Source organism: Schistocerca americana, chromosome 3 (genome assembly GCF_021461395.2).
Source record: "Schistocerca americana isolate TAMUIC-IGC-003095 chromosome 3, iqSchAmer2.1, whole genome shotgun sequence".
NCBI classification, from domain to species: Eukaryota; Metazoa; Arthropoda; class Insecta; order Orthoptera; family Acrididae; genus Schistocerca; species Schistocerca americana.
The window spans coordinates 456,638,484-456,653,782 of NC_060121.1; the positions used below are offsets into that span (position 1 = coordinate 456,638,484).

Below are 15,299 nucleotides of genomic sequence, written 5' to 3' on the forward strand. Positions count from 1 at the left end.
AAAAGCCATCAAGAAATTTATGTAAGCAATGGAAAAATGCTTCTACAGGAGCATAGAAAATGCGAAAGTGCTTCTGTCCAAACCATTCTGACTGAAAAGTGGAGTACCAGCTGCCTCACTCAACCTTTCCTCAGAACTTTCAAAAAATTTTCCAAAAGTTTGGGCATACGAAGATATTCGCTCTCTTTTTAACATGTTGCTGACCTCTTAACACCTACAAGCTCCCGTAACTGTAACTCGCTCACATCCACTAGTCCACTGCTGTGAGTGGATTATACCCACCCATATCCACTGTCGATTCTCACACACTCATTCAGCCCATCTCATTGTCATTACTACTTTGTGCATCCCTGTCACTGTCTTCTGTTTCACAGTACAGTCTCCTCCGTTCTGTCCTGCTACTAATGTCTCCTCTCACTGTCAGGCCTCCGTCTTGCTTTGTCTTACTGCTAATATCTCTTACATTCTTCCCCACTACTGCTGCCTCTTCTTACTGTCATCTTCTCTTTTCCTCGTCGTCATTTCTCTCCTACTGGGGCTAAAACTGTTTTGCCACTGATAACTATGTACCACTTCCACAGCGTTCCTCTCTTTCTCTCACACTGCCGTTGTGTCTTTAGCTCTTTCCACAACACAACTACTGTCTGCCATTTTCCAATATTTATATCCTTTCTGTCTCTTTCCCACTGCCACTGTCTTCTTCTCTCTCTGCATAAAGAAGCGCATGTATGTTAGTATGCCAAACAGTGTGGGAAAATTTTTAAAGATTCTGAAAACCACTTTCGTCAGAGTCTGTAAAACTGGAGCATAATGGCCTGTTTGTACTCCGGTAAGAGCATTTTTCCGCAGGTTCACTTCTTTTCCCTGCTGCAGCAGGGCATGTCACTCATATGAAAAGAACTTTATGGGTTAATAAAACTATGTTTGATATTTTACTTATGTAAAACTTAAATACTTCAAAACTAATTTTACACCTCATTCTGAATTTTGTGACCGCAAAAATTTTACATGTGCTTCAGTACAACAACATGGATTTCCCAGAACCCTTCTGAGGAAAACGAAGGGGCTTTACACAATATTTATCTGTGCTACGTCACTTCATAAACTACATTTGCGCCTTACACCGGGTTTTGCGTGCGTATTTTACGTGTACAAGTAGTGTAACTGTAAATTCTGTGTCTGGGAAAGGGATAACAATATCAAAAAAATTTTTAAAAGTTGTTTGAGATCGGGCTCTTACCAGTATATCGCCAAAATTTCAGCCATTTTCTGTGCATAGCCGTCTTGGAATCTGCGGCTCGGTTTTGGTACCCAAAAACCATATTTTTGGGATGTCTCTCGATAACTGATGCGGATTTTTGAAAACAGAAAGATGGAACTTCTAGATAAATCCCTAGAGAATGTACCGTTAAATTTTGATCAATGTGCTGCTGCTAGTTATTTAGATATCCGCTGCTGACGACGAAGAAATGGCGAAATATGCTTTTTTCGGGTTTTGCATGGAAACGCCCATGAATTAAATGATGCCTTTATAAACCCCTTAAGGTGCCCATAAGACCACATGTAATGCAAAAAAAGAGGGGCTACCCAAAACATTTTACCCTACCTTTGTATCACAAATAGAACCAGAGATATGAGCCCGGTAAAATCCTGTTTTTATGCGCGACGTTTTGGAACATGTTGATAACGTTTTGGAACATGTTGATAGCGCATGCTGTCACATGCATACCGATAAACTTTGTAATTTCACATGCCAAGTAATAGTCAAACAACCTTCTGAGCCGTTTAGGGGCCAAGAGTGACGACACTGTAATAAAGATTCTCCATTTCTATTTGTATATCTATAAAACATATTTTTCCTGGGCTACTTAGGAAGTGAAGACACTTGCGACCTCAGGTGCAGACTCACCTCTCGGTGATCTTCTTGCCACAGCCAGCGCACTCCTGAGGCGGGCTGCTGCTCTTCTGCGGCTCCGCCTTCACGTCCATCGTCATCATGAAACCTGCAACAAACAATGAGGCGGTCATAAGGTACGGAACAAGTGTCAGTTACCTGTCACCTGTCAGCATAAAATTTAAGAAAAAAGAAGGGGAAATTACAGATTAATATGGCCCGCCCGGCTGGCCGCGCGGTCTAACACGCTGCTTCCTGAGTAGGAAGGCGTGCCGGTCCCCAGCACGAATCCGTCCTGCGGATTAGTGTCGAGGTCCGGCGTGCCGGACAGCCTGTGGATAGTTTTTAAGGCGCTATTCCACCTGCATTGGCAAATTCAGGCTGCTTCCCCTTATTCGGCCTCAGTTACACTGTGTCAGCGATTGCTCCACAAACACCATTTCCACGTACACGTACACCATAATTCCTCTAGCATGCAAACATTTGGGGTTACACTCGTCTGGTATGAGACGTTCCCGGTGGTATCCACTGGGGGCCGAACCGCCCAGTAACCATGGATTCGGTGTGGGGCGGCGGTGGTGTGGGTGGACTGCTGTTGTGGGGTTGTGAACCACTGAGGGCTACTACGGGATGAAGCAACTCCGTCGTTTCTAGGTCCCCGGCTTAATACATACACACATACATAAATACAGATTAATATGTAGTCATAGAAAAGGTTTCGCAGACGGAGCATTAACCCAGGAAAAGAGAGCTGCGTCCTATTCAAAGGAACCCTACGTTTTCTCTGCTCGTCTATGAATCCTTGGACACGAATTTGAATCCCGCTACTCTCGAGGAAGAAGACATTCCAGTACCTTAATAAGTCTTCAGCTTATTTGGTAGCCATCAAAAAGTAGACAAAAGAGTTCTTGCCGCTTATGCACAATCAATACATATTATAAAAATCGATGTTACATGTTCCACGCCTCCTCCTAAACCAATGGACCGATTTCAGCCAAACTTGGTACACATACTCCTTACTATCAGCCAACAATCGCTGTGGGCATAAGAATCACTTTGCTTGTTTGAGGAGATATTAAGTCATAAACACTAAAATGCGTGAAAAACTGTCACATCATGCATGTCGTTTAAATTCATTACTTCTTTGCTACTAACTCTGTTCGCAACATATTTCGCAGCCATTATGCACATTGCTGCTGAATCTACCCACACAAATATAACGGTGTACGACACATAGTTCAAGAGACATGTCATAAACAATGAGATGCTTTAAAAAAGCCGCATCATGCTTGGAAGCTTTAATACATTTATTTTTCACTACTAAGACTAAGCGGCTACCAGAGAGTTATTTTCTAGTGACAGCAAACAGGCGTTACAGCACATGCTCAGCTACGTTTACGTATGAACCCTGTTCCAAAATTAAATACCGATTTTGCCAGTTTTCGTGTTACAATTTGATAATTAAAAAACGCCATTCTCAGATACACAATGCTTCAAAAATCTATTAAAAGGACGTCGCATTTTTGTGTATTTTGAATGTGACACTGCTACATAAACGTATCAACTTCAATCCATCTGTAAAACCCTACCTCTTGCAAGCATATCGTTGTCATAAAATACCTCCGCAAAGCACTTACAACAAGTACAGTATAGCAGTGGAGCGGGAAACTTTTGCATGTATAATATTTATGTTGACCAATTTTATATTTGAATTCCGAGATGAAATCGCTACTTTTATAACGACAAACTTTCTTTTGTATAAACACAGTGATACATTTTATATCTTGTACTTTGTGCATTAGGATTTAATTATTTGCTGTCGTCTCCAACTGACTTAGATGATCTCAGTATGTAGACACTCCTCAGATGTGAAATAGATGAATTCTGGGAAACGGGGCTTCTACATATATCTGTTGGCTTTGCATTGTTCATTGCTCTTTTCTGATTTTCTAAGAGTAATGCCTGAGCTAGGTAGAGAGGGCAGTCACGGCATATATTATGCTACTAGATCAGACGAAGTACTGTGTCAGGCTCTGCTGTCGTGTTATGCACTAAACCACTATTAATTCTTGTTCTGAGACATTTTTCTGGAGGACGACGGTTCAGACCGACGTCCAGCCGTCCAGATTTAAGTTTTCCGTCATTTCCTTAAATCGCTCAACGCAAATTCTGGGATGGTTCCTTCGAAAGGACATGGCCGCTTTACTTCACCATCCTTCCCTAATCCGAGCTTGTGCTCTGTTCAGATGGCTCTGAGCACTATGGGACTTAACTTCTGTGGTCATCTGTCCCCTAGAACTTAGAACTACTTAAACCTAACTAACCTAAGGACATCACTCACATCCATGCCCGAGGCAGGATTCGAATCTGCGACCGTAGTGGTCACGCGGTTCCAGACTGAAGCGCCTAGAACCGCACGACCACACCGGCCGGCTTGTGCTCTGTCTCTAATGACCTCGATGTCGACGGGACGTTACACACTAATCTCATCCTCCTCTTCCCTCCTCCGATCTTACATGTTAAAGTTGAGGGAAGTGCTTCAAGTTGAAATTAATCTCCTGCATCTTATCATCATTCCTGTATAATATCTGTTAATTGTGGAAAAAAACAATGGTACCGAAATAACTCTTAGAATGTGTGGTCTACAACATTTTCGCTCTTTTATTAGTGAGTGTTAACAAAACCAATTAAAAACCGAGGTGTATAACGGTACAGGAAATGTTTACAAATTATATCATTAATATTAGCTAAGGAAAATGTATTACAGTGATAAAACATGGTAGGCTGCTGGGCTACAATATACCGAAGAATGACATTATATACTTTTATGGCGCAAATAACACAAATTAAGAAATAACGTGATGCGTAGAGAAGGTAGCAGACAGGAGTCGAAATGTGTCTTATGACCAAAAAGCATTGTGTTTCGTGGAAGGGAGATGTGTAAAAGAAACCATTTATTTTACTAACACTGTCAGTATATTTGAAACAAAATATATTATTCCATACCGGTGAGCTAATGGGCCTGCTTAGTCCCCTTCAAGTGAACAAAACATCGGAGAATACTCCAAAATCATCGGAATTTTGTAAACCACACTAAAAAGCATGCTCTGACTTAAAGTGCACATTCGGATGTACAGATTCGGACTGAAATACCTGGTATTAAGCTTTTTGGTATTGTTTTTGGGATGATATTCGTGGAGTACTCTCTCGTTTTTCTTTCTTTAGGACGACATAGTATGTGGTCTGCTAATGGTATACGCGGCAACGGCCTTGCCGCAACGGATACATCGGATCCCGTCAGATCACTGCAGTTAAACGCTGTCGGGCGTGGCCGGCACTAGGATGGATGACCATCTGGGCCGCATTGCGCTGTTGCCATTTGTATGGGTGCACTCAGCCTCATGATGCCTATTGAGGAGCTATTCTACTGAAAAGTAGCGGCTCCAGTTAAAGAAAACCAACATAACGACCAGGAGAGCGGTGTACTGACTACTCGCCCCTCCTATCCGCATCCTCATCTGAGGATGACATGGAGGTCGGATGGTCCCGATGGGCTGCTTGCGGCCTGAAGACGCAGTGCTTTGATGTTATAGGCAGGAGAAGATGATAATGTCCACTTGAAATAGAGCGAACAGTTGAAACTAGCGAGTAGTGTGTAATGAAACCTGTGTTTCAAAAACTGAATGCCTCAGGGAAGAGGAGCAGTTCATTTTAGTTTCATTATGAAACCAACAATAATAACTTCAGAGTTGTACAAGACGATTAATGCTGCCAATAACGTGCAAGTAAAATGAGATCAAAAAGTTGAAACTAATAAAATGTTATCCTAGTGTTCTGGGATTATGTGAGTGTACTTTAATTCAGCTGATAGCTTCCAGTCGCAGAAGCCCTATTGTTTTCGTTTGAAGTGACAGCTGTACACGACGAGAGAGAGAGAGAACAGAAAACACCAAAATAACGAAACGCAAACACAGGTCATGTGCAGACTATCCCCATAATCCTACTCAGAGAGCGATAATAAGATCAACTAAGGGTTCTGGGCGCTACAGTCTGGAACCGAGTGACCGCTACGGTCGCAGGTTCGAATCCTGCCTCGGGCATGGACGTGTGTGATGTCCTTAGGTTAGTTAGGTTTAATTAGTTCTAAGTTCTAGGCGACTGATGACCTCAGAAGTTAAGTCGCATAGTGCTCAGAGCCATTTGAACCATTTTTAGATCAACTAAGGAGAGCCAGATAATATTTTCCTTGTGGATCTGTATGCTTGCTACTCAGTGCTTAAACAGTTAATAGCCACATTACAAGTAGACAGAAGTGGGAAAGGCACTGCTTAAATCCGACTTTACCTCTGCACATGCACGTGATCCTACTGGCAGCTGTTCCAACGAACCTCACATCACTATAGAGCAGTGGTTATCGATGTGGGGTAAATTACCCTGTGAGAAGTGAAATGTAATTTTCCGGGAGGTCAAAATGAAAGGGTTCAGTTATTTTTTGCTAAACGAAACCAAACTATTTTTAAGAGATCATTACTATTACCAGTATTTTTTTTTTTCAAACACTAGCATTAACGCATGGCGCAATGCTACACGTGGTACAGGTTGCGAAACGTATGTATGAACATCTTACTCCTATAGTCCACTGACTGCATATATTAATTCCGTCCATCATATTCGATGTTTCAGGAGAGTCTGCAACTGTGTCATTCAAGAATTAAATAATGAAAACTGCCCCAGTTGCTTATTTTTTCACGCTCAGCACAACGCGTCTCGAGAATTTATTCTCAAGTGCATTTGTGCATTTGTTTACATAAATATTTTTGGTGATGTTTGTATGTGTGATGCGAGAGAGGCAGAAAATCAGACATACAAACATCACCAAAAATATTCAACTGAATACCTGCACAAGCGCACTTGAAAATGAGGATAAATTCTCGAAACGTATTATGCTAAGCATGAAAAAATAAGTCACTTGTGCAGTTTTCATTATTTAAATAATGACTACATACATACTTTGTACTATAATAAAACTGAGACTTATACATCACATACGCCTAAATATCTCATTAAAATTCCATCTCAAGTTCTAGAGAGATCCTGCAACAGACGAAAAATTTCTTCGTTGTTCACTGCTCAACAATAAATGAACTAATTGACAGTACAACTGTAAGTATGCAATGGCAGTTCCACTGCTGTATGACCTACGTTGTCCTATTGTTATTATTATTAATATTGTTAGTGACAATAGTCAGACACAAGAAGTTCAGAAGTAAGGAGTCCAACAATGAAGTTATTTGCAAACGTAGGCCAAAGTATATCTCTGACTGGGGGCGTGGTATGTGGGTGAAACAAATGACGCTTTGAGAAGGAATGATACAGAGAAAGCATGTTTTGTAACATTTCTACCCTCAATATGGATAGTTAGCTTTCGTTTCTGAGAAGGAATTTTAGGTGACACAATACACTAAATATCTTTTCATCGTTCTATAAATAAAAGATTGTAAGAGTGATGAGGATGTTTGGTTCGTGGGGCGCTCAACTGCGCGGTTATCAGCGTCCGTTCAAATTCCCAACCTTCGCTCAGTTTCATGAATGATGATGAAGACAACACAAGCACCCAGTCATCTCGAGGCAGGTGAAAATCACTAACCCCGCCGGGAATCGAACCTGGGACCCCGTGCTCGGTAAGCGAGAACGCAACCGCGAGACCACGAGCTGAGGACAGGTTATTAAAAGTATGCAGTATCAAGTGTCTCACTAACTCATTAGTTCGTCTTCAAAGAAAATTATTTTTCACTCTAAATTTTAGTTAGGTGTTAATGTTGATGATGGTGGGGGTGGGTGGGTGAGGGGTACTATGTAATATACGACTACTGCCAGGGGTAATGGTCTCAGAAAGATTGGGAACCACTGCTGTAGAGACTATTGTGTTAGCAGATCTAGCATCGAAAGCAGTACATCCTGCCGTGATGACAGAATAAGATCACACAGATGCGCAGCAACGCAGACGCTTTTAGTTCAAATCTATGCCAGGATTATCATAAGACGAGAATTAAAACATGTGCACAAGCACTAGAATATTAATTGGAAGTCAAAAAATACTTGCTCATGATCCGCAGATGAAAGACGCACGGCTAGACACGTGTTGCTCTGATGTGGACCGCCGCTCAGGGACAGACACACTAACAGACTGTCACTCCGCCATCCACCCTGGGTACGTGCCTCACTGGCCCCGAGGATGGTGGTGGCGGGATGCACCTGCAAGTTTCTGCGGCGTGAGGTCAAGGTTTCAGCTGAGCAAAAGTGTTTGTGGTAGCCATTGTAAACGGTACCGTTGGCGGCGCGGCCGCTTGTGTTCCCAACAGCGGGCGGTATAACGCTTGGAAGCCGCAGCGGGCGAGCTGTCGCGGCCCACGCGAGGAGGCGGGCAGCCAGGCCCCACCCTCCCCACCCACCCTGGGGAGTCTCCCAGTGGGGCGCGGTCCACAGACTACCCTTTGTGCGAGTGCTCCGGGAGCGGAATGTCTGCAAGCGCACTCACTCGCTTCCAGGAAGTCTGCCCGCTGCGAGAACCTTCTGCGGACGGCTCGGGAACAGAGTGCCTCCGTCGACACACTTAGCGGTCACTCTATCGGGCGTTTACAGTTTATGGGCCTCGCGACGGGTCCTGGCGTTCAGTTGCCGGTCCGTTCTTTTGAAGGTAATGCGTGTGTGGTCCACAAACCCATCCCAGCAGAGACGCATTCGGCAGGCCGCTCTCACAGCCGCTTCCTTCCCTCTGAAAGGCGCTTGCGGTCCCCGTTATTCGCTTCCCCACTCGCGTAACGGCACTTTGAAAGCGGTGGTTACTACAGAGGTTCCACAGAGCAACATTCGCGTGTAGCATACCTTTTCATTCCGCTTCGTATACTTGATCTAAGGAAGAACACCACCAGGCTGCTTTTTCACTCTCAACATGCGACGCAGATCTCCAAACATACTCAGCTGTGAAGAGATCCGGCGATCTTACTGGCCGAGGTAGGGTTTGGTAAGCACGAAGACAACATTAGAAACTCTCGCCGTGAGTAGGCGGGCATTTTCTTGCTGAAATGTAAGCCCAGAATGGCTTGCTATGAAGGTCAACAAAATGGGGCACAGAGTATCGTCAACGTATCTCTGTGCTGCAACAGTGTCACGGATGACAACTGAAAGGGTCCTGCTATGAAAAGAAATGGCACTCAGACCTTCACTGTTGTTTGCATGATGCGACAGTCTGTTTGGTATCCCAGCTGCGGCGTATCCAGACGCCTCTTCGTCCTGGAATCTCAATGCAATAGAATTGTCTTCAGTGATGAATCCCGCTTCTAAAGGAATCCCAGTAACTATCGCGAACTTGTGTGCGAGACGCCTGGACGGTGGTGGGATACCAGCCTGACTGACGTGCGACAACCAGAAGTGATGGTCTGGGCTGCCGTTTCTTTTCATAACAAGACCCCTCTGTTTGACATGCGCCGCACCATTACGACACAGCGACACGCCGACGATATTCTACGCCCTGTTTTGTTGCCCTTCATGGTCAACTATCCTGGGCGTTCATCTCAGAGAGATAATGCCCCCCCCCCCCCCCCCCACATTACCTTGACGAGCAAGGTCAGTGGATACCTTCCCAGCTCCATCGAGCTCGGGATTTTGACGCCTGGACGCGTCAGTTGCACAGAATTTCGCACGATTTCCCTCTAGAGGACATCAGCTCAATCAATCAATGCCAAGCTGAATAACTGCTTGTTAAGGGTCACAGATGGACCATGGCGTTATTGACTTGCTCAGTCTCTTGAATAAATTATCCAGTTTTTCTGAAATTGAAATCACTTGTTTGTATGTGCATATATGTCACATCTACTGATTTCCGAAACGGTCAGATAATTCCTTGAGGGGGGGGGGGAGGGAGATCAGACAAACGGGGGGCGGGAGCTGGGGGTCGGAGGCCGGAAGAGGCTAAAACCGTGTTGGAGAAAGGTTCTAATGTCTCTTCGAAAGACTGACTTTGTAGAAGGTGCCAAAGAAAATCACTAAGAGCAGAAAGGGCAAAGCCGTAATACTGATCTCGCCTCCATACATAAGTATTTTGGAAGCTGAAGAAAAAACCAAGAAAGATAAAAAAAGAAAAACTCACAACTGAAACTTTTTATGGAGAAGAAATTAAAATGTGAAGCTGTTACGAAGAGGAAGTAGCAGAAATCGACAGTTAGGAAAACTAGTCCAGCTCAGAGAAGAATTGAAGAAACAATGTTTTTCGACTTCTTCGGCGAAGAAGACCCAGACCGAACATACATATTTTGTTATGGGCTATATTCACTCTCTTTATCAAAGGGAACGTGAATCCACTGTCCATCTTGTCCTGACTGCGCTCATGAACAATGCTCCAGTGCTCAGGAGGAAAACAACTATTTCGTCTGTGATTTATGTTCTAAAAAAGTATGTTTCAGGTTTTTTCGTTAGAGCTAGTTATTGAGAACCTTTCCTATATTAGTGAAATAGTTGGCATTTTTAATTAGTTTGTTAAAAACCAGTTCTGGTACTCAAAAAACGTTTATTGTATCTCTCGGTAGTAGACTGAAGGATTTCTTCATATTGTCAGACAATTTTTGCTGCAGAATAAACCTTTTATCTTGTTTCCTAGCTTCTGGTACTCATTTAAATGGTTAGCCTATTTTATCGTACGAATGAGCCAAAACCGTTTTTCTGTATCCAACTAGATTTATTACTTTTCATGCTGCAATAGTTTGTTTTAAACTGAAACCGACTCATCATCATCTTGTCGCATATGTAAGCGGTTTGAATAATTTTAAGTTGCAAATTTATTGCTCACTGAAAATAATGCATACGAAAAACCAAATTTCGTTGAATTTACTCAAGGCAGTCGTTAAGTTATGCCCTTGTTTCTTCACTTTTCACCCACACTCTCAACCACTGGGGTGCTACGGGTGTCCTCCTGGGCTAATTTCTTTCAGTTAGCAGATCATAAATGTCCCAAGTTTCATAGAAATTGCTTCCTGTTTTACAATGATATGCTGATATGTCCATATGCACCCCCTGCCCTTCCTCATCCAAAGGAGTGAAACGTTATCGGGGCTGTTACAAGTGATCCTGTCGACTCCAACAACTATATATTCGACACTACAATTTGTCATTACCGACTACTTTTTCATGTCATCAGCCCCACCGCCACTATTAGTAGGCTCTGTGGTAATTTTTGTACTTTTATATAATGAGTCACGCTTATACGTAACATTTGGTTAAAATTGTCACAGACACTGATCTATGCCTCTTTGTCACCCCCTTTCCAGACTCACTCCATTACAGTGCTTTCCAGATAGTGACACTTGGTACATAACACGTACGTACGTAACAGGGGCAGTCAAATGGAAACGAGATAGGTGGAAAAGAAGTATATTCTTTCTTATTTCAAAAGTAATCGCCGTAGCAATTAATATATTTATTCCACTGTGAGCCTTCACGAAAAGAAAAAAAATGTTTGTAGTTACCTACGGATTCATGATTGTAACCAGGCGTGCACCTCTTAGTCCGAAGTAAACTGACGGCCACGAATGTCTTTCTACAGGGCTCCAAAAATGGAAAGTGATTGGGACTGTATGGAGGATGCTTAAGAGCATCTCAGCGACACCTCTGTACCGTAGTTGAAACAAACCGCAAACAGAATGCCCGCCCAATGTTGTCAAGGCTGTTTCTAATACACTTCACAAGTTTCACTGGGAATCCCTTAAACATCCTTTCACGTATCCCAATGTCTCACTATGCGATTTTCTCATTTTTGGAGCCCTGAAGAAAGATATTCATGGCCGTCGATTTGCGTCTGACGAAGAGTTTCACGCCTGGGCTTGCTTTTTCCATCAGTCTTGTTTACATTAGACAGGCCCTTACACATTAGTATAATGATATTTTATAAATATATAGACTCAACCACTTTAACTCATTCGGTACGCTGGTGCACTGACGGTAGGCTTGCGGCTGAATTCTCGTAATCCACATTCTATAGATTAAGAATGTACTTTAAAATGGATTAAAAACAGTACTGGCTGCAATAAAATGTTTATTTACAATGATTACCTGTTTTGTCCTGAATGTGACTATCTTCAGACCGTTTATAACATGATGGTAAGTGGTGGCGGTGAACGAACCGGGTGTTACGACTCCACGAACGTCGACTGCAAAACGTTTGTGAAGTCTTAACACCTGCTCAGTTCAACGGCACCACCTGCCATTATGGTATAAACGGTATGAAGACGGTGACATTTTGACGGAAACCGATAAGAATTGTAACTAAATGTTTTGCGGCAATCGAGACTGTTTTTAATTTTCAAAGAAACAGGGTTCGGGACGCGTAAACATCTGAATACAGAGTGAATATGAAATAAATATACTGTCAAAAACGCGTCTTTTGTGGCATAATTTGGTATCGCAGCGTGTCGGCAAAGGGGTGCCACTTACATCGGTGCATTGCCTCATAAACATTAACGTTGTCACGGACGCTGTAGTTCTGTCTATGAGCTAGGAGCGCTCCTGACACCTGTGAGCTTAAGTGAATTTGTGTGGCAGCCAGAGTGGCCGAGCGGTTCTAGGCGCTTCAGTCTGGAACCGCGCGACCGCTACGGTCGCAGGCTCGAATCCTGCCTCGGGCATGGATGTGTGTGATGTCCTTAGGTTAGTTAGGTTTAAGTAGTTCCAAGTTATAGGGGACTGATGACCTCAGATGTTAAGACCCATAGTGCTCAGAGCCATTTGAACCATTTTTGAATTTATGTATCAGGCTTCCGTGTCACCAGATATTGCGCATGTCTGGTCTAGAATGTGATATTGTGTCCCATCCCCTACTACCACACAAATAGTGGTTGTGTTGACAGACTGGAATGTAGTGTGACCCGCTGTCTAGGGGGTAAATATCGCAGCCTTCCCCAATATGGAAACCACGAGCTGCGATTAGGCTAATGAGTGTGTTGTAAGACAAGGACCGAGAGAACAATAGCGATTCCACCAGGTGTGCCCTATCTCTCTGTGCAGAACGCTTTACACACTCGCCTTCCTACCTGCTCGCCACTATAGTCGCGGTTGTTCGACACAAAGGGTGATGATCATTAGTCAGCCGACTCAGCAGGCACAGTCTGCTGAGGGATCCGGTGGCTGAAACCGGTCCACGCGTCCAGGCGCCACCGCGCTAATGCGACGTTCCTGGCGACGCTTCCACCTCCTCCAGCAAGTCTGCGGACCGAGGGAGGCGGGCCGGCCGGCGCGACGTTGACGGGCTGCCAGCGTCCGCAAGACGGCAAGTCGGTGGCCTAATGCGCGCTAAGTGCTGCCCTGCCACTACACCGGCGGGGCGGCCAAGAGAGCGGCCAGTCGGCGACGCATTAGCGCACCGCCACCCTCCCCCAACCTCTCTGTCCCACAGGCCTTTCACGCAGAGTTCATCCCGTCCACGGGAGGCCGAGATGCTCCTCGTCCGGCTGTTACAATATGGGAGCTCATCTGCCCCACACCCGTAGCGCTAATTCACATTATACTTTCAGGCTATAATGCGATGAACATAGACCGGATGAATCATTCAGTTTCGACTAAATACACTTTCGTGTTGGTAGATTTCTGAGAGATGAGGAGTAGGAAGCGACTATAGTAGTACGGAAACAGGGTGAAATAACTCACCAAGGTATGACATAAACAAATGAGCATTGTAGATGCATATTTTAACATAACTCTCCAGTTACAGATTCATTTGTGTGTGTGTGTGTGTGTGTGTGTGTGTGTGTGTGTGTTGCCCGATGGTTCAAGTCCAGCAATAAGTCAGTTCAACAGTCGCGGGAAAGCCGTCCTGTTATGTGCGACAGCATTGCAACTAAATAAAAGGCGCACCAATACATCTTATACTGATAGATCGAAAGATCTATAATCGCACACGAACAGAAATAACTGGACATAATGAGAAAAGAAAAGAGCATTTCGCCACTGGTCTTTAAATATTCATGAGACCAAAATACCACAATGTTCACGTCATTCTTGTTGGGTAACGCTAAAAGCAGTTTTTAATTTATTGATAAGCAAACTAGTGAACTGTTCCAACTGCTTACCATTTCAGCGACATCCGCGAAAGGAATTACGTCAATATTGTGGACAAAGACCTTTATCATTTTCTGGAGGATCAAGTCCTTTTGTTATAAAAAAGAACGGTTTCTCGTTAAAAAAATTGTGGAATAACTACAAACCTCCTGGGATCCTAATCCGACGTGTATTTCTTGAGATATTATATTTTCAAATGTTTTTAACCCTAAAAAAATTATTTGTATAAAATGTCTTGATCGCATGAAAGTCATTTATTTAGTTTGATGGCCGGTTTCGTTATCTTATAGGATCATCATCTGTCCGTATTTATTCCTTGAAGAGAGGAGATGATGCTGTACAGCAGGCCGCTCTAGAGAGGCGTGAAGAACCCATTTTGATTTTCGTCGATTACAGCATCCTATATTACGCACCGCGAAAATTAAGATAGGTAATTTTTTTACCGGAGAAACCGAATCCACAATAAAAAATTGTGGTTTCTGTTTCATATTTCAAAGTTGAACCTCTCCAGCTCACTGAGGGTGGGGAGGGGTCTCGAGTTTGGTGCCATTGGATTTGTAACTTTCCAGATATTTCCAAAGACAGTTTTGAATGCCTTACCCTACGTACAAGCACATACGATTGTAGCCAACACGTTTATATAAGGACTATGGCATTTCCAAATGTCCGCCTCCGTCGCTGGGCTGTCAGTGGGACTTATGCTCATGCAGTGGACCCGAGTTCGAATCCTGGTACTGCCAAAGATTTTTCCTTATTGGGAAGATTGGAGCGGTGTGCACTCAGCCTCGTGACGCCAACTAAGGAATTTCATGTCGGAGCAGCAGCAATTAAAAGGTCTCTAACAGTGAAGATGGAAGTTACCTGTCAACTACACAAATACGTCTGATATAACATGGCAGTATCAAAACAAAAAACATACGTCATGGCTTTCTGTGGGAAGAACCCAATAAGGATGAAAACAGTAACAGAAAACAAGATCATACAACAAGTAGATAAATTTACATTTTTAGGGACCATGCTAACCTACATAGGAGACCTAAATCGAAACCACAAAATTGAGAAGTTCAGTTATTTAAATGTTACCATTAGAGGATCTCTCCAAAATAAAGTAAGAACAGAAACTTATCTTACATTTTATAAAGTAATATTGGTACCAACCATGCTGCATCGGAGTTAATCTTGAGTAATGAAGTACGAGGTAAAGCAAGATCACAAACCAATGAAATAAAATTCGTCAGGAACCAAGCAGGACACACAAAGATTATAAAAGAAGTCTAGATATTAGGAAGGAATCTAAACA

At 43.4% G+C, this 15,299-nt stretch overlaps 1 protein-coding gene across 1 annotated transcript in view; it reads right to left on the reverse strand.

The window, feature by feature from the left end:
* The window catches only part of LOC124605790 (LIM domain only protein 3-like), a 341,408-nt gene that overhangs the window by 93,123 nt on the left and 232,986 nt on the right, over positions 1-15,299 (reverse strand). The window contains exon 2 of the mRNA XM_047137682.1: positions 1,910-2,003. Within this exon, the coding sequence (XP_046993638.1) occupies positions 1,910-1,998 (89 nt within the window). The 5' untranslated portion in view covers positions 1,999-2,003. The remainder of the gene's footprint in view (positions 1-1,909; positions 2,004-15,299) is intronic.